Here is a 20,504-nt window from a genome sequence, read left to right as displayed (position 1 = left end):
CTGCTTCCACTTTGCATACATTTCTCTCTTTTCCCTCAGTTTAAGCTGCAGGTCCTTGCTCAGCCATGCCGGTCGCCCGCCTCCTCTGCTCGATTTCTTTTGCTAGGGAATGGAGAGCTCTTGCGCTCTCAGGAGGGTGTCCTTAAAGTGCTGCCAGCTCTGCTCTGTTCCTACGCCCTTAAGGACAGTTTCCCAGGGGATCCCACCCAGCAGTTCCTTGAGCAGCTGGAAGTTCACTCTCCTGAAGTTCAGGGTCCTGATTTTACTCTTTGCCAGGCCTGCATTCCTCCAGATCACAAACTCCACCAGGGCATGATCACTACAGCCCAGGCTGCCTCCAATCTTAACCCCTCTAATGCTCTCCTCCACGTTGGTGAGCACCAGGTCCAGTAATGTCAATAGAGGCAATTTTTTTTCTGCATGGAGGAATTCAATTCCACACCTTTGCTTTATATGTACATCCATGCCAGACACCATTTTGTCAGGAAAATCTAAAATATGAAGCATTACTTTTAGAGCAGTCCTCAGTTTTTGTATTGGTAAATGGGAGCTTGTTTGGCCTAGTGGCCCAAGTGCTCACCTAGTGCCAGTCTCATGTACCAAAGGATGGAGGCTTGAGCTCTGGCTCTGTGTTTAGGGTGATGATGCTCTGGAACAGGTTGCCCAGAGGTGCTGCGGATGCCTCATCCTTGGAGGTGCTCAAAGCCAGGTTGCATGCGGCCCTGGGCCACATCGGGTTGACCTAGTGCCTGATCTAGCAGTTGGCAACTCTGCCAAGGCAAGGCAAGGGAGTGGAAGTGTATGTTTTTTAAGGTCCCTTCCAACCCAAGCCATTCTATGATTCTGTGATTCATTCTCTGATGATAATGATGATAATTTTATACTCATTTGAAAAAAAAATATCATTCTCCCTATTTGTATAAAAGTAACTCAATTCCATATATATAAACATACAAAATAACTCTGCAGTAGATGTATTCGTGCTTGTTCACACATACAGATCCTAAATCTTAATATTACTTCAGAGTTCTGAACAACTCATATTCACGTATTCGCTTCAGGATTACCATCATTTCCTGTACAAATTAATGCTGAAGTGTATATTTAAAATAATATTCATAAATGGCTCCAAATCAATAAAAGATACCAAAGGAATAAAAAAAAATCAAGCTATCAGAAGGGATCAAAGATCTGTAAATCAAATAATTACATAAGAGTTGATGTAATTCCATTAATGAATAAAATATTTTTAAAAAATTAGATAAGGAGTTTAAAAACCAAACATTTGTATGCAGCTAACAGATACTTCTAGAAAAAATATAACCACAATTTCTAGCACATCATTAAATGGGATAACATGTCAAACATATGTTTTAGAACATAAAAAGCAGAAGTTTCGCATAGATACAATGAAGATAAGTGATTTTAAATTTACTGTATTTTTCAAGACATTTAATGATGAATCTTTTCTTCTATCTTTGCCCAACACTTCATATAAGATACCAGTAAATTAAAATTAATCAAGTTTCTGTCTTCATCCCATATGCATATTCCTCTATAGACACAGCTTTCAACAGACTCTTTTGGTTCAGTATTAAAACAGAGGAAAGGTAATAACAGTACAGGTTGCTTCCGGTAATTCTGAAAATGGCTTCCCAGCTAAATTAGCCATGGAGGCATCACTTGCACTTTGAGGTGCTCAATTTCACACTTTAGTTCTGAGGAGAAGTATGCTTTTGACTTGAATCCCTTGATCTCCTTCATTGTACTTTGATTTGCCTCATGGAAGAGTTTCAGAGCATGCCAATTAGATTCCTTCTGATTAAACTAAACTAGAAGACATGCAGTTAGCAGCATAGCTGATTTACTCTGACTGCCAAGAGGCATTTGGTCTCAGAAACCAGACCAGAGCCAATCTGAAAGGTTTCCCCAGAACGTACGGTAGGGACATGGGATCCAAGTTACACAGTTTCAACTATTTAACTTCATAGGTCTGTTTCCAACGCACAGAACTATTTGTTAATGTAATGTAAAATAATTTTTATGTTACTTCCCAGTGTACACTTGGAACAGAAATACTTAAAATCATTGGTTCTCACTTAGAGTACAGGAAAGCAAGCATTCAAATCCTTGCAGATATGTACTTACCGTTGTTTCAGAAAGTATTCCCTCAGTTGTGCAATACTAACTTGGACACAGAAAGACTCTTTTTGTATCTCTACTGGAGCTTTAGTAAAAGGTACAGCAAGTATGCCTACATACTTAAATGCATTACCTTGTGGTCTCTGAAACAGCCCAAATGCAGAGTCTCACAGCTGTATACATTCATACAGTAGATATAAAGATACCTTGATGAATTTGAAAACTTGAAAATTATAATAAAATCAAGCTGAAGCTAGTGGGCTATTTATAGTTATTCAGGGGTTAATGGTAAAATTGACTAAATCACTGAGAAAAGTAAATGCAAAGTAAAGTTTGTGTAATTTTCTTAGAATATTCTAGGAATCTATTCAGCCATATTTATTTGTTATCTCATCTTAGCATAAGAATTCATGCAAACAGGTCACCTGAAATACAGAAAATGACTGTTTTACAGCCTTTACTACAGCTTATCTAAATACTAGGAGGATGTACTACTGTAGCTCAGTTGTTTTATTTAGTTGTGAAGACTAATAAATTAATAACTCATTTATTGTTTATAGCCTTATTTATGGCTTTATCACTTTATGTTGGAATCTTACCTGCAGAATTTTTAAACATTATCAGGTTACTGATACACATTGTATGCCATTAAAAAGAATAAAATCAACAAAATATATCTATCCAGTAGGTAGTCAACTACCAGGCTTTGTTACCAAAGTGGTGGTCAACTTCTGTGCTTTTTAAATCGAGATTTTCCTGCTTTGAGAAACAACAGTTTCTAGAGCTTCTTAGGCTTCCTACAAGTTGTCTACCCATTTGCTCTTATTGGTAGAATTGTTGAAATTCAAGGTAGGCTTTGGAATGGATGAACCTAGCTATTTCAGAGAATAAAAATACATGAAATAGATGTAACATTTAATGGTACTATCATTCCTCACGTATTTTCTTCTCTTCTTTCCTTATTTTAAAAAGATAGGGGATCAAATCTGAGTGCTTGTGTTGCTCATTGGTGTGGGACAAAAAGAGGGCTAAAGAAAGGAGATATTTCACATAAGCAGCTGGCAGGTCATTTTAGCACGAATGGAATGCTATTATGCCTTCAAATCCAGCTAAGTGATTTTCTAATACATATGTATCTCTTTCCGAGCAAACACCAAATAATAGCTACTTCGTACTGAACAGTGGGAAAGTGCTCTCTTTACATCTGAAAGAACACTTAGTATCACAGGTTTTAACTTAGTGCCTCCACCCCAACTCTCAAGCACTCATTCAGTAGCCCATCAGGTGCTGACTTTTTTGCTGTACTATGCAAGCATTTCACTGCATTAAGCAAGTATGCTCAGTACCTTACAGGATATACACATACTGGCTTGTTGTTTAACTCTTGTTTGATTTGTTGAGCTCAGAGGAAACAGTTTGGAAAAACTGTAGGTTAGAATGCCTTGCAGGAAAAAAGGTTAAAAGTGTATCTTTTCCTTTCAGTTACGCCTTCAAAGTTAACGTCATTCAGCTAATCAAAATGACAAATCATGATCTCAAATATATTTGCACCATTCAGATACACCATCAGTTTTTGTTGCTGAGCTATACGTAGAAATTATATGTAATGAACAATTTAGATGGAAAAGAATACAATACAACTGATATGCCATTTTTAATGTTAAACATTCTGAAGAAGATAATGTAACACAAAAAATAAGCATCTAATTTCCCTGGAGACTTCAGAATAGATACGAACATTGGACCCAGAGGCATACCTTCAATACTTTCTTCACTAATATACTGTGAAAGTGCCTGTCAAGGAAAACTCAAAAATTCTGCTACGAAAGCATTTTGACACTCCACTTAGGCAATAAAAAAGACTTCTTTTCCCTAAAGTGGAAGTTCTGCTTATTCAGAGTACAACTACCATTCCACATGATTTCCCTCTACAGTTTAGAGATTACATATTGGGAATTCCATTTTCTTAGCTAATGTTTTATGCTGTAAAATATGTCTGCATGCCCTGAACATGACTCTGTTAGCTTTGCCTTTTGTCTGTTATCAAAAATAACAATCATTCCATTTGGGAAATCAAATTGCAGTTTTATATCAAAAACTCTTCTTTTGGTTTTATTTTTGTTAATATCTTTACAATAAAAATGTTTAAATATCAAGGAAAAGCTGAAGGGAAATACTTCAACCTGTCTCTCTGAAGACAAATTTTTAATGTTTAATGAGGTAGTTCAATAAAGCATGTCTGTTGAGGATGCAAATCTGTATGCATGACTTCCCATAGTTTGCTGTGCTGCTAAAAACTCAAATGGATCAATATTGAAAAAAAGTCAAAAGAAGTCAAAATAAGGTGAAGTCTGATGAATGCAGAGATTTCCTGCCTAACTAAACTAATTCCTAAGCTAGTATTAAATCAGAAACAAGCCACACAATATGTTTTAGTTGCACTCTACATTAGAAAAAAATCATTTCACCAGAAAATGAACACTTGGAATCCAGTGATCCAAGATCACACTGTAAAAAACTCAGTATCAGCTATCTTTACTAGAAGGCCAAAACCAAAACCACAAAAAGATAAATAAGCATTTCTCATACAAATCATATTTACGAACACCATGAACAACATCTTCCAAATTATCTGAAATTATGACTCTCTCATGTAACAATACCCTGGGAAGAAGCTCAAAAATGCCCAATGTGCCTATTAATTGCCTAAGTAGGATGTGTTGGGAATACTCTTCTTATTCACGAACTCAGCACTAGAAAAGTTAATATGCAAAATCTCATTCATTTTGAAGCTATACAGAAATGAGTAGATATAGAAGGCTTTTACTGACTGAAAATGATTCTATTTCCTTTTACATTTTGACAATCAACATTCTTTGATAAACCACAAAACAGAGCACAGTTGTAGCTCTCATGGTAGAAGAAATCATTTCAGATAGAAACATTGGCTCTTCAGCCAACTTTTAGAAAAGAGGTTAAATGAAGGCAAGGAATAGGTGTGTTGTTTTTTTTTTTTTTTTCCTTCAGCTTTTTCAGTACAGGAGATAAAGCATAAATAACATGTTCATTCCGTGCGACTGTGAATACTGTGATCTAATATCTGGCAAATAGTTTAACAAAACTTCACTGTACTCCCCTGTCAGTGACTTAAAAATGAAAAGCCTTAAAGGTTCTACACTTATTAAAAGTAGATCAAGAAAGAAAAAGAGAAAGGTACAACTTGTGGGAAAAATATCAGCTGACTTTTTGAGGACAGACAGGAACCTGCTGCAGAAACCAAGCAGCGTAGCAGAGATCAAAAATGTCACCCATCACTTTGCATGAACATTGTTACAGAGATGGTAAAACTGAAAACTCTTTACAAGTCCATGTAAATAAAAATGGAAGGATTTTTTAAAGTAGTGACGATTCCCTAGGAATTCATAAAATAACAAGATGTTACGTCGTGTATAGACTTCACAGTTAAATGTTAAAACTCATGCTAATTATACACCAAATGAAAATGGCATAAGGATGAACATCTATTATTTGACAGAAAGAATATATCCTATGGAAGCCCTAATAGAATTATTCTTCCAAAGACTGCAAGCAATAACTTGTTTACAATATAGAATAAACACAAAAATTCAGTAAACTGAAAATAATGATAAAAAATTTGCTAAGAAAATATAATGTATGCTTATAGCAGATTGCCTGTATGGTAGGATATGAAAACTCTGCTTTATTCACACCATAGGGAAGCTTTGTGGAACAGGTTGTTGACCTCAGATACAACCAGTGAAGTACTTAATTTATAAAACATAACATTAATGCTCTATCTTATCTTTAAAACTTCCTTAGTTTATCATAATCTACTCTGATTTATAACCCAAAATGCCATCGTCGACTAAGTATTACAATAGTTCTGTAGAAAAGTTGTACTGTAATACTTAGATTCAGAAGACTACAGAATTATGACTAACATCTATATAAGAATGATATATTTTGAGATGACAAAAAAAAAAATGTAACTATAAAGAGAATGAGAAAATAGAAAATAACTATATTGACAGCTCTTGACTTGGAGGATAACATTGACTTACTTCCTCCTCTGTCCTCCTCCCCCAGTAAATAAGTCTGCCACAAACAAGAAATAAATCATTCAATTTATTTAAATTGTCTTCTTTAAAGACAAAGGAAACTTGAGAAAAGAGAAGACAGATAGGAAACTGGCTGTTCAAAGAAAAAAAATCATAAAAGGGAAGTTAAAAGCCAATATAGGAATAATAATGAAAGAAGAAGAGAGGAAGAAATAAAAGGAAACCAAAGAAAGCTGTTTCTCCTTCACACATTCTTGTTGTAAGGAGGACTGCAGGAAGAAAAGTCTCAGAATTACATGGCTGAGAGGAGACATCTGAAATAGCACACAGTGTGGGAGGACTCGGGAAGAGGACTGGAAAAGGATAAAAATGCTACAAGAAGCTATGAAGAATGAAGTGTTAGATTAAGACAATTATCATGCAGAGAGGTATGTATTTTTCAGAACATCATATACAGAGGACATTTTAAGAAGAAAATCAAGGAATTATTCCCACATTTCAGGGAAGTAGAAGTGACAGAAAGAATAAAGAGGCAGCAATGAAAGTAAGAAAGAGAGAGGGGAAAAATTTATACACTTTTGATGCATTATATTTGGTGAGCTTTGAAGTGCATTTAATATAGTCTGATTTTGCATGAAAGTCAGAAAATAACATTTATTATCTACTTCACTCTACCCAAAATTAACGTCACTTAGGTCAATAAAGAATCTACTGATCAGTCTGGGTTTTTTTTAACTGTCACAAAACTGAACTCCACAGATCAGGAAAAATATTTAATACATTTTGGTCTTTCTAGGATTGGATTACTACACTTTTTCAAATTAATCAAATGCCATAGTCCACTTGTATGTGCAAGAAAAGAAATGTAGATGTGGAATACACTAGTTTTACTTTACATATCTGCAATGTAGCTTGTGATTTGGAGCCGTTTAGTCTCTCCATATATTTCTTTGTATACCATGAAATTGGTCTCCTTACACACACAGATTAAACTTCCCTCATTACATTCCCTCATTACATAAGATATATCTGAACTCAGCATAATAATGTCATGTGGTATCAGAGAATATGAATCAAATGCAGGTTCCTAGTTTAAAATTATTTTCACTTACGTACATGTGGAAAGTTGCACAAGGTACTCTCCCATCCAAAATAACGCTGACAAAGCATCTGACTTTCAAGTCTGAAACAAGCCACTTCTGTTATTTTCTGAGCTACACTTATGAACCATCATTGCCATTCAAAGAGATCAAATGGTTGCAAAGCATTAGGACTCAGTGACAATAGTCATGTTTGTATGTAGTGATGAATATTGTTGTAAGAGCTGAGCAACTACATGTATTTGGGTATTTTTCCCTTTTGACTTTATAATTGTACTCTGCAGAAGTGTAAAGCCTATCATCTGCTTATTTGACAAACAGCAAGGAGAGAAGAGCATACATATATAAGTGTAGACAGATATACATACACATTTATATATATATATACAATGTTGAGAAGGTTAGACAGATCTGACACATGTTGGAATCTAAGCTAGTTTCTTAGATGTCAGACAGGTATTTTGGTGAGCAGGGTAAAGTGTGTGTTCATGAGATAATGATCTGTACTGTCCGTTCATTAATTAATACAGTAGACTTACTTAACTAAGATTGGACATGACATTCAACTTTTCTTTAAAAGTACTGTGGGAGATGATATTGTTTTTGCATAAGTAATAGAATGTTGTACCAAAGGGACATACATCAGAGCCCGTGATACAAGACAAGTTTCTGTCTGTGGTTAAGGAATACGGTACACACATTCTGGAGAGATAAAAGGAGAGTCTGGCTGGTGTGTTAATTCCATGTACTCTCCTCCCTTGAGGAGATCACGGGGGAGTTGGGGGGTGACCAAAAGTAAGGACTGTAAGACATACATCTGCACCCAGAACTGTGCAAGAAGAAACAAACTTATCTGGCAAGACATATGGCAGAAGACACTGGCCTGGCAACTATTTCGTGGATTTCACTTGGAGACACAAAGAGAGATGGACTTTGCCAACTACCTAGAGTATGTGCGCATGAAGAATGCGAACCTGACAGCAGGGGAGGGACTCAGCACTGGAATCTAGGAGATATAAGAGCTTGTTTTTCTTACAGCAGGTGCTTCTGCTTGCAGAACATCCACCACTGCAATAGCAAAATAAAATACTGTTCACTGAGATCCTTGCCTGGGCCTAAATTATTGGCTTGTGAGTGTTTCTCACAGTATCTATCACAACAGCTGTATTTGCATGTCTATCCTAAACTAATTATGTATGTTTGATATTGAGATCATGAAGTTATAAATTAATTTCAACAGCAGAGAAGCAATAAAGAGAATTGATTGTATAATAAGGCGTGTCAAAGAATAAGAATATCTGAACTACATTTCTAACATGAAAAAACAATCAATACTTATTGTGTTTTTCAGTTCACTTTATAGAAATTAAAAAGGTAAACAAAGATATGAAGGTATGGTCAAAAATAATCTAGACAACTACTGTTTCTTTGTATTTGTTTAATTCAGTGGATTGCATATACTACTTTTATAAACATAAAAGAATGAACTAAACAGTGCAGCTGAATAAGGATATACAAATATATCATTTCTAGACAAATTACAGTTTGCCTAGGAGTGCAACAGAAAGTGTCTCTTAAACCATTCAAGAATAAGGGTGACTCTTCTTTACAGTCAGCATGTATGTATACTGTTTTCTCAATATGGAAGTTGTTAGTAATGTACAAGGTTGCATTTGGTGTCTTCCTAACACCGCTTCTCAACTGTAATATTTTTCACATACAGCCAATGATACAATAATGTGTCATAACATTGTCAGACACCATACGTTTTTTTTTGTTTCTTTGTTAAGAGACTGCTGAATAGAATAACTTGTTTTCCTTACCCATTTCAGACATCTCTGGCACAGTAACAATGTATGGTCCATCTGTAAATTTTGGTGCATTGTCGTTGATATCCTGTACTTTGATAATAAATTCAGATTCAGGCTCAAGTGGCTTGTTTGTCCTTCTATCAATAGCTTGGGCATGAAGCACATAATGTGTCTTCTGTTCTCGATCTAGGCTTTTGGTTGAATGGATGTCTCCCGTCGTGTCATCAATAATAAATATAGTTCCCGCTCCTTCTCCAGTAAGAATGTATTTGACTGATCCATCACCTTTGTCAGAATTGGAGTGCAGCTGTAGAATATATACACATAAAATCACATAAAATGACTTATTAATTTTCACAAAAGGTTATTGTACAAAGATAAAAATTATAACATTACTGTTAACACTGTTCTGCCTAGTTTTTAACCTTCTCAACTGTTGCTATAATTCCTCATGCACTATTACTGACAAGACAATCATTTTACTCAGTGTCAATTCCAATTCAGTACAGTTGATTTTTTTGTTTGAGATTTCTGAGGTTCTATGTTCATTCTAGAAAAGTTTCCTGAATCAGTAACACCCTGGTAAATGAGGTGCTTTTTATTTTATTTTGGTTTGGTTTTAATCTTTTAAGTAGCTATCTTAAAGCACTCATTGCTAGAAACACAGCCTTGAGCACTAAGTCTGAAGGAGTCATGCTAAGGATTAAGTATGCTCGAATGACTGTAACTCAGTCCCATCACTTATACTACATCCTACGGTCTAAGGACAGCACCACTACTTCTGTGGCACGTGTCAGAGACAGGTGCCTGCCCAAGATTTCTCTACCCCTCCACAAAACGTAGCCATTTCTTCTCCTTTCTGTCTCATTCGCATGCATTTAAACTACTTACAATGAAATAATGAACTTTGACTGATAATTCTGCCATTCACATTGTTCCTAGAGCATACTCTGTGCTACAAAATATTTGTAAAGTAAAATACAACACTCCCTGAGTACAACAAGGCTTATAATTCACTGAAAAATCACTAAGGATCTTGGTACATTAACAGATAATAAACAGCCATCCACCCAGCTCAGCGATTCTAAATTGACTCTAATGACTTGCCTATTTAGATGTAAAATGAATGCATTCTCTAGGAGGGAAGGATGATTTTTTTGCTAGGCTAAGAGTCTTTGTGTTGTTTTTTTTGTTTGTTTGTTTGTTTGTTTTTTTTTAATTCAAAACTGCTTTGAGGACAAAACGCATTGAGATATACAGTGAGAACAAAACAATGTTGAAATGAACAGTCTCAGCTATTGTACAGATATACACTGCTGTTAAATCAGAAGGGGAACTTTCTAATTTTGAGTACTTGATCTTATACGATTATCCTTACTGTCTCCTAGTATCTGCAAAGTGGCATTACTAACTTTCTATGTACAATCTGAGTCAAGTACAAACAGAATGCCAATTACTGTTATCGATTAACGTTGCGCAAGGTGTAAATTTCCAGATTCCTTTCTATAATGAGTTCATAAACTCTGAATAGAGAAAAAGTAAGACTTCTGGAGGTTCAAACAAATCATAAAATACATAGATGCTGCTGTTTTCTCACTCCTTTCTTGTATCTTTTTTGTCAGGTCTTTGTCTTGAATTTAAAATGAATGAACTTGCTATTTGTAATAGGGATAAGCATATGAGGCTTGATGACATTTTCCATCTTGTCTGTATTAAAACTACAGAATTAGGGTGACACAAAGTTTTTAGCTTGTCCTCTAAGAAGCTGAGCAGAGTGGAGCTGAGGGAAACATCTAGCAAAGTAAGGACATCAGCAGATATAAACTTTAGCCAATCATCGGTCAATTAACCTATTTTTGTCAGAGCCGCAAGCAGATCCAACTGAATAACCAAAACAAAACAGTGCCACTACTGTGGACCTATTTTATTTCTGAAAAGAAAAAAAAAAAAAAAAAAGAAAGAAAAAGAAGGAAGCAGAGGAAGGGTCTGTTTGCTTAGCTTTGCATTTAAAGGACAGCAAGACAGTCTTACACCTTTCCTTTTGAGCAGTGATAGGCAAAACTCCATTTACTTCTCTTATTAACTTCAGAGTACTACTGCATTCTGTGTATACTGAGTAATGTACTCAAAATGCCAGGGATTCAAACTTCATAGTAAACCAAGATGTTCTATGAAGAGATTTATTAAAACCAAGAATAGAAGGTATTTTGCCATCCACATTCTGGTTCACTGTTATTCAAGTTTTTCTGATAATCAGAATATTTTTCGCCCCGCAGCAGGCTCCTTCTTGATAAAAGTATTTCTAATTGTTCGTATTAGAAACAGTTAACATTTGCCTCAAAAAGGCTGCCTAATTTACGTAAAAACAAAGAGAAAATGACAATTTTTCTGAGGTTATTAAGCAGAAGGGAACTCAAAACTACTCCAAACTCATAAAGACCAGAAAAACCTCCCTCCTAACTTGGTCCAATGAAAAAGCATATTCAGGTGTACCACGTAGCAGTCCCTAACTAAACTGATGCATTCATAACTGTAATTATGAAATTATGAATCAATTAAGAAAACAGTTACATAAATAGCTAGGAAACTGACAAGATAAGGAATGGCTGCAGAATTTAAGGAACAAGCTTTCTTCAAAAATCCAAAATATCAATTTAGATAAATCATTCAAAAACCATATAGCAGAAATGCATATTCAGATATTCACTGCAGTGGTACAAAATGCATGGAAGATTTGAAAAATTAACATCAGATATCTGTTGTTGTGCAGAAACAAACACTTAACTCATAATCAGTGAAGAAAATGCAGTTACATTTCAACTGTGACAGCTTTTATGTCTAAACAAAGGTAAGAAACACAGAAGATCCTCATATGATTGTTTGGTCTAAAAACGTTACATCCTACTCCTGCTAAATATCATGTTACCCAACAAAAAGAAGTTTAAGAATACAGGCAAGAATACACAAGGGATGCCCTGAAAGTAATGCCTCCTATTTTATTATGTTGGCTCACAATATCAAAGGTGGATGTTGGTGGTATGGCAGCAGAGGTTGAACCTTCCCACCAATATTCTGTTACATTTTGTTGTCATGTGACAGATGGCACCAGAGGGGCAATCTGACAGAATAGTATCTGACATGGAAGTGCATATGGAACAAAGGTGTGTCACTGAATTCCTCCACATGGAAAAAAACTATAGCCACTGACTGCATCAAACATCAACACTTGCTGAACACTGACGGAGACCAAGCAGTGGATGTGAGCACAGCGAGGTGCTGGGTGGTATGTTTCCACACAGGCAACAGTGACAGTGGGTCACCTCCACTGGTGCATTTTCTGACTAGCACAGCATGCAGGCTCTTGTTCGTAGACAGCAAAAATACTTAGCTAATGACAGTGTCTGTATTGCAAAAAAATTGTCTTTTGTAGCTGAGATTTTGCTCGATGTTATTGGGCTCTTTGTATCTATTGAAGCTTCCAGGGAAATAAAGAAAATGCATAACTTTTGGAGCAACGTATGATTTGAAAGGCTGCATTTCTACAGCTATGTCTTTCCTGATTTATAAAAGACAGCAAGGGAGCAAAATCCCAGCTGGATGACTGTGGACTCCTTTTATTTTGGACTGCTGACAAACTAATTTGACAGGTGGAAACCGCAAAGCAACAGAGACTCAGTGTACCATGCTCTGAGCATCAGTTCAGACATTACTCATGTGACCTCCGGGAAGTCATCTTACTCCAGACCCCTAGAAAGCATGTGGCCATTTTGTTTCTGTGAGATTCCACTATACCTGCCAATGGCTATCACAGGAGTACATGCACTCCAGAGTATGAGACACTTCAGTAATGCAAATAAATAGCTCAGATAAACAGAAGCAGCAGTGGTGTTTTTCCCCTACTTGCCAGTGTAATGCTGTAATATGATGGAAAGCACAGCAATGATGGTATAGTACCAAAGTCCTAGGCCACAGCAAGTGAGGATAGGATCAAACGCAGTAGCTGTGGGCACAGAAACAAAGGAAAGACTCTTCTTACCCTTGGAATGCCTCAGGTACACAGAGATCACCAGCAAGATACTCTTGCCTCCACTGCCAGCCCTTAAATGACATCTGGGAAGGGGTGGATCATGGCTCCACCCCTTCTGGTCACTCAGTCACACTGCATGCATCTGAGCTCCCCAGGGTTGGCCCTGCCTTCCCACCAGGTGCACAATGACTGTTTCAAGCCCTGACTTGGCATTTCTGCTACACCCAGTCAGAGTCAGAAAGCTGGAACATCACAGGAGTCTCTTAATCTAAGAAGAAATACAAATACATCTCAAACTGAAACATGTTTACTCATAATGTTGTGAGGAGTAGTGAACATCATTGAAAAGAAACAGAAGAGAGATATGTCAAACAATTACAATATAGTTCTGTGATGATTATTTACTGACTTCCGATTTCAAGTTTTAAAATGCTGCTGAAAACAGCTTTTTTTCCCCCTTCTGAAGTAGGTTCAACTCGCTTCCAAAAGCATTCTCACCTTAGATCTGTTCTACAATGATCTTACAAACCAGCAGTTAACCAGTAGTGACTAATACAGCTTGGACTAACCACCCGATCTGCCTGTTCCTGTCCAGGCCCAAGCCCACACGCCAGCCCACAGCGAGGCTGCAGTAGGCCTGGGCCCCAGCTCACCACAGCCCTGCCCTATCTGTCCATGGTCCCCACCCAGCCAGGCTGACTCGCAAGCCCACAGCCCAGCCTTGGCCTCTCCCTCTCCCCAGGGAGGTGTTTGGCCCCTGGGGCTCGGGTTGTCCCAGTTCCCCGCTGCCTCCCTGGTCCACCTGGGATACCCCACATTCTAGCCCCAAGGTGTTGCCTCACCCTGCTGCTCTGACAGCACCACCTCCAATCCACCAACACTCAGTCTGTGCAGGGTCCAGAATTTCTTGTGAAAAGCAGTTTCTATTTTAAGCAACATAGTAGCTTCTGGAAACAATACTTATCATTGCTTATTATGGTATATTCCTAATGAGAATATATACATTAAATATTCTGAATCTGCCTACAACCAGAAGAAGCCAGAAGGTATTTATTTTTTATCCCCTGCAAGGTCTTATTCCCATCTTTATTTCTCTGAATTGAAGAAACTGAAAATACTAGCTGAAGAGCATATCTGGAATGTCACCTTTATCAACTCAGTGAGCTCCACTTCTTGACATATTCAATAACAAGTTGGCTTCAGGATGATTTATGACGGTTCCTCAATCTTTAACTAGCCTGTATCAGCAGTGTGTGACTGATTTAGCAGAGCAGCAAGCAAGATGTCCTTGTTTTCTTAAGACTTAAACATTTCTCTTCCATAAGTCCAATTGAACACTTTGTATTACTTTAATATTTCTTCACAAATTGCAGAAAGACAGCATTTTCTAAAGGCATCATTTGAAGAGATGTAACCAACTTTTCAGTTAATGAGTTTTCTTTATATTTTTATATTACCTTTAATACTACAAATCTTTAAACAGCTGTAATTTGCTACCTTAGCATCTTGGCAGCTTTGAAATGAATGAAGCCACTGTAGGCTTATTGCCCTGTTAATACTATATTACCAGTGCAATTAATTGCTAACCTGCAGACACAAATGTTCAGGTGCCTATTGCTTAACTAGAGGTGCTGTTCACCACCCTTAATCTTCATACATCTTTTACTAAATCGCTTTATTTAATTCTTACTGACACTATACTTAAAAAAAAAATTGCCTTCAAGTATTTGTCAAAAGTCTAATGACTACACGTAAGCAGAAACTAGTGGACAGTATAGAAGTGGGAACCAATGGGAAAGAAGCACACAGATGAGTACTATAAAAATAACACCAAACCAATCCAAAAACTGAGTAGAAAAATGATATCCTTCTTCTGGTGGGATGCGGTATGCTAACAACTCCCACTCATTATCATGCTCCCTTGTGCTTGCATGAGGAAGACAAGAGGCAATTAGAAACCAGGCATGACCAAAAGAATGAAGAAGAAATCTGTCTGAGAGTCTGTTTATTAGTGATTTAATTGTAGGACTGCTTCTCTCCTTTTGCTTTAATTGAAGAATTCGGATTCTTGGTGTGTTATGTGGGTGGGATTTTAGGTGGACTAGTAACGAATTTTGCAATATTTTAACTGGACTACCAATAAGATCTTGGATCTGGATATAAGATACATGCTGTTCAGTTGAAAATGAAGTATTAAGAAGAGATTCCCAAAAGCATGCTAAATTGAAATCTGAAGCTGATTTGAAAATCAAGAACTGTTGCACTAATCTAATGGATTTAAACAGGGCAGAAATAGCTATGCATGCATAAATTTAGATTATTTTGAAGTGACTGCATATATTAACTTAAAACTTACTGTTCACAAATAATAAACAACAAGAATAATATGCACATAATTCCAAAATCAAAACTTGAGTGCTGGTAATGACACTGACTGATTACATGGTGCTTTAAGTAGAAGACATTGACTCACTTTGCCAGAGATTCAGACTTTTGCAGAGGGGAAGGCAAGGATGAAACTTAGGAACATTGAATTTAATTTTATGCTCCAGACGAGAGTATGCTCTATTGATTACAGATTCCTCTGTCTCGTCTTCCTCGCTCAGTTTCCAGCCAATCCTCCTTAACCTAAGCACATTCTCTTTCTAAACCTAGCAGACTCTCTCTTCATGTTGCATGTAATCCAGCCTCTGTCCCTCTGCCAGCCTCACTTAAACTCTAACAGTCTGTTTTTAAGTTTTCCACCTGCACAGTTCTGGATTTCTGCTCAATTTGTAATCTTCCTATGCTCTCATTCACTGTCTATTTTATTATTATTTATAATGTTATGCTTCCTAGTGCTTTTCTATCACTTCATATCTAGTTCTTGGCTTCCTTTACCCCTATATAAACTAGTTTTAATTTTTGCATTTTTTTGTTCAAATAGTGTATACCCTTCCACTCTGGGTTACCTTTGTCTGTAGAAAGAGATTCTGCAAGGTTAGCGCATACAATTAACAGTGTAAAGCAGTTATTTAGTGGCTAACATCCAAAAGATATGTAGGTTTTAATAAACTACTAGGCTAGGTATTGGTACACTCCAGCCACAAAAAAGCACACAAAGCATCAAACATCACTCAGAAGGAGAAGAATCAACTTCGTCTACTCTCTGGAATGAATATTTGATGAGTTACAATCTTTATCACACCTCCCATTTGTTTTCCCACCCTCATGTTTTTTTTTTGTTTTGTTTTGTTTTTGTTTTTGTTTTTTTACAAAATGACACTTTTCCTCTCGGGTCTTTAAACTACTAGCAATCTCTAGCTCAATAACCCTACGGCTACAGTTCTACCTTCTTTAACTTGTGTGGTTCTACAGTCTTCCTCATAATCCTTCATGACTTGATGATTTCTTCAACAGTACAAGGTTACAAAGCTGGGCCTTATCACAGCTTGGCTGTGGATTACAAATAACTGAACCCATGGAGGACAGAGGAAGATGATAAGCCCATTTCTTCTCCTCAAATCGCCAGTTCTCTCTTGCAGCAGTATTCAATCACAGTCTCTCTCCCTTGCCTGTCTCTCATGAATTTTACATTGAATCAGGAAATTCCTTCAACTTAGTATCCTGACTGCACTCATTTTGCACTTCTCAAAATTATTGAACAATTTTAATTGAAAACAAGAGAAAAAAAACAGACTTTCTCTCTAATAATTTCTCCCATCTCAAACAGCATTATGAAAGTAGAGGGGAAAAAAAGTAAAATAGTAAGAAAAGGGACAGCTATCCTGGCAGCTCATACTACCTTGTATTAAGAAAAGTAATGTTGAAGAAATCCTCTACCATTCGGTCTAAGCATTTATGGCTTCAGTTTACTGGGAACCAAAGACTTAAAAAGATATCATGGACATCAAAGTATCTGCACATATGAATGTGGCTACAGTGAAGGGAGAGGAATTCAGCTGACTGAAAATAGCTTAGAGCTGAAGTTATTATTTTGAATCAAAGAAAAAAGCAGAACATGAATTTAGCTATTCCGTGACATTTCACAATAGCGAAAAAATACTGGTTTTATTTCCTTAGGAAAAATAAATACATTTATTATGATTTTTTTAAAAAATATTTGTTTGTTTTCTGTTTTGTCAGCAGCACATTCTTTCAAGAAGAGCAGGAAAACTCCCCATTCTCAAGTCCGTTGTCATTGCCAATCAGTTTAACCAAATAATAAGAGAGCCCCAGCACAACACTACCAGAGAAGTCCACCAATGCTTGCCTAACAGAGAGGAATAACAAAATTATGCACAAACAACAAGAGCTGTGAGCTTCTAACAAGGGACAAAAGAATACACTAAAAAAAAATAGTAAGCCTGTTACTTTACTTCTGTTTTGCAACACCACTTAATAATATATAAAAATGCAGAGATGTATAAAGAATTGATGGTATAATACTAAATATACTGAATACAAAATATTTTAATCTTCTAGTAAGAAGAGCCATCATGTTAACTGCCTTTGATGTTTACGTAGACACAACATGTAATTTAAAACAAATGAGACAATAACATAGCAGTAGTAAAATATGCATAAAAATTATTCTGATTGGTGCCTACTGCAAAGCAAGAGTCTAGCCGATACTACTGAAATTTTCATTAAGCCTCTGCAGTAAAAGCATCCTCAGATTTGCCACAAACTTGCTTCCTTTGGTCTGAGCTATAAGATATGTTTTAATGAAATATACTGCTCTGGGCAATGTCACACCTTTTGATAGAATTCTCAGGGGGAATCATTAGCCCCAGAGATAACTGTATAATCCATACCAGTGTCCACAAATTGAGAAGAAGCTATTCTACACCCTTGCGAAACAGGAAGAAAAGAATACAGAACTGCAATTGCATCCATCTGCTGAATAGGTTTTCTGACATAGAAAGAAAAAAATTGGATTGCAATCATCCAGGAAAAGCATAACAAAAACAGTATAAACTTCACAGTACAGCACTACAGCACACAGACACCTGTTTTGCAAGTTCTGAAGTCTTGCTACTGCTTTTTGGGGGGTAGTTATGTGGGGAGAGTTGGCTGAGTAATGGTGAAAGTATATAGGTATATAAACAAACACATCTGAAATAACAGCAGGTGTACTAAAGCTGACACAAGTGGTCAACATTAGCTTCTATTTTCTCTCTGTACCAGAGGACAACTACAGTGAATGACAAGAAAAATAGAAAATAGAATCTTCAAACAACACAATATGTATTTATGTATATAACTGTTTTGTTTTCAAAGAACACTATATATTTTAGGAAAAATAGAATCTGAAATTGTACTTGTATAAGAAAAATTATTCAACTCTGCTAAAGTCTTCACATGAACTCTCTCTACAGCAGTATTTCAGACTTTTATTTCAGACATCTTATATTTGAATTAATAATATGATGGACAGAAATAATTATTTTTTCAAGAAAGTAGGACTGTATTACGTATTTATTGTATTATGTATTTATTTTATAGGTTTTAAAGAGCTAGACAAACATTCTTTTTGCAGAACATACTAACCAAAATCTACTAAAAGTATGTTATAATTATGTAAATATATTTGTTTGAAGGTCCCAGGGCTAAATGACTGCAGCTCATTGAACTGCTACTCTAAAACACATCTTTTTGTTAGTCTTTTTTTTTTTTTTGGGTCTCATTTGAAAATAAAAACACCATTATTTTTAAACAGATATCAAAACATGACTCTTCATTCCCCACTTCTGCTCTATAGCCAGGAGAATTATTTCAGATTGGAGATGTATTGCATTTAACCTATGGAACATTCATCAACAGCAGTGTTCAGGCACAATGGCAACTAGGTATTAGTGTAAGATAAGTGGCTGTCTCTGACATAGCATATTGCCTTTCTTTTCTACTAAGTAATAGCCTCTGGTTGCAGAGCTTTTAATTTTTAGATCTCCAAGTCTCATTGAAATGCAGGTATAATTATCTGTTTCACAGATGAGTAATCTGAGGTTCTCATACTTGAACTACCATATTTACCTAGAAATAGACACATATCAGAAACAAAAAGCCCCAAACAAACTCCCATTTATTCAGCTTGATATACTGACAATACTGAACACTACAATTCTCAGAGAAAGCAAAAAGGGTGAATTCATAAAGCTATAAAAATATTCCTTGAGGACTATAGAATTTCAGAACAGTTAGAAACTTTTCCATGCCATCAAGAAAGTATCATCAGAAGTCCATTAAATGCCAAGAAATGAAAGTTGGACTTTAAATGAATACTTTGTTGTTACATTCGGTCAAGTAACTCTCAAGATCTAGGACAGATTTCTTCTGTTCGTTTGGTAGCCAAAAGTCTGGCTTCAATGAATATGAACAAGTAATTAATGGCCGGGTCAATGCTATATTACCTCACAACATTCTGTTCTGGCTATATATATTTCTTTTTGTTACCTCTGATATCACATGCCACAAAGCAGCATAGGAAATTCATGCACTCTAGACAAATACATTAAATTGCCCGATCTTCAGTTTTCAGTATTTCCTCATCCACTGTCACCAAAAACTCATTTTACAGCAATGAATATCACATTTTATCAAAATGAGTAATTGTAGTAACAACTTAGACTGTTTGATGCATATAGAAGGACCATACATTTAACTAGATTTGAACTTGAACAAAGACCTTGATGATACACTGACACTACAAGCAGCTCCGGCCATATGACATCACTACTGGGACAAGAATTTTGTTTCAGTATGTGTTATTCCTAAAATCCAGTGAGGAGGTATGATGCCAGTATGAAGTACTTCTACAACTCTTGCTTGTCCTACACATGGGTACAAGTACATACCAAAAGTGCGTTCATTCCAGGTACTACTTCCTTGCACAGAAAATGACTAATTTTCCTTACAACATGGAAGCACTGCTATGTTTGTAAATGCCTTATCGTTCAGCTACACACTCACAGATGCAAACAGCTACAACCTCAACAGTGCAAAAAGTAGTCTTAGAATGGGTGATGATATCATAAAAGTGTTTACCTGGAGAAGTAAACCCACTTCTGCACAATAAATTGTTTGCTTAGAACACTGAAAAAGTCAAGGTTAGAAAAAAAGTTAAGCACATATATTCTTTGAAAACACCACAAGATGCTAGTGTTTAGGGTCTGGAACTTCAACAAAGCAGTGAAAAGCTATTCTTCACTGAAAAATGTAGCATATTTGAAATAATTATGGAGTAAACATGCAGTTCCTGATTCCACATACTGTTTCAATAGACTTTCTACATGCTCTTGACCCTCATTTCTGGTGCTTTCTCAGTCAAGCTAGTCTGGTTGCAGTACATTTTTTTTCTTTTTTA

At 36.3% G+C, this 20,504-nt stretch overlaps 1 protein-coding gene across 1 annotated transcript in view; it reads right to left on the bottom strand.

Moving 5' to 3' along the window:
• CDH18 (cadherin 18) overlaps positions 1 to 20,504 on the bottom strand; it is a 537,316-nt gene that overhangs the window by 126,351 nt on the left and 390,461 nt on the right. The window contains exon 5 of the mRNA XM_021386987.1: positions 9,145 to 9,439. Coding sequence (XP_021242662.1) covers positions 9,145 to 9,439 — 295 coding nt within the window. The remainder of the gene's footprint in view (positions 1 to 9,144; positions 9,440 to 20,504) is intronic.

This window comes from Numida meleagris, chromosome 2, assembly GCF_002078875.1.
Source record: "Numida meleagris isolate 19003 breed g44 Domestic line chromosome 2, NumMel1.0, whole genome shotgun sequence".
Lineage (NCBI taxonomy): Eukaryota > Metazoa > Chordata > Aves > Galliformes > Numididae > Numida > Numida meleagris.
Note: the sequence above shows the minus strand (reverse complement) of the source record. Positions and strands in the feature narration are given on the sequence as shown.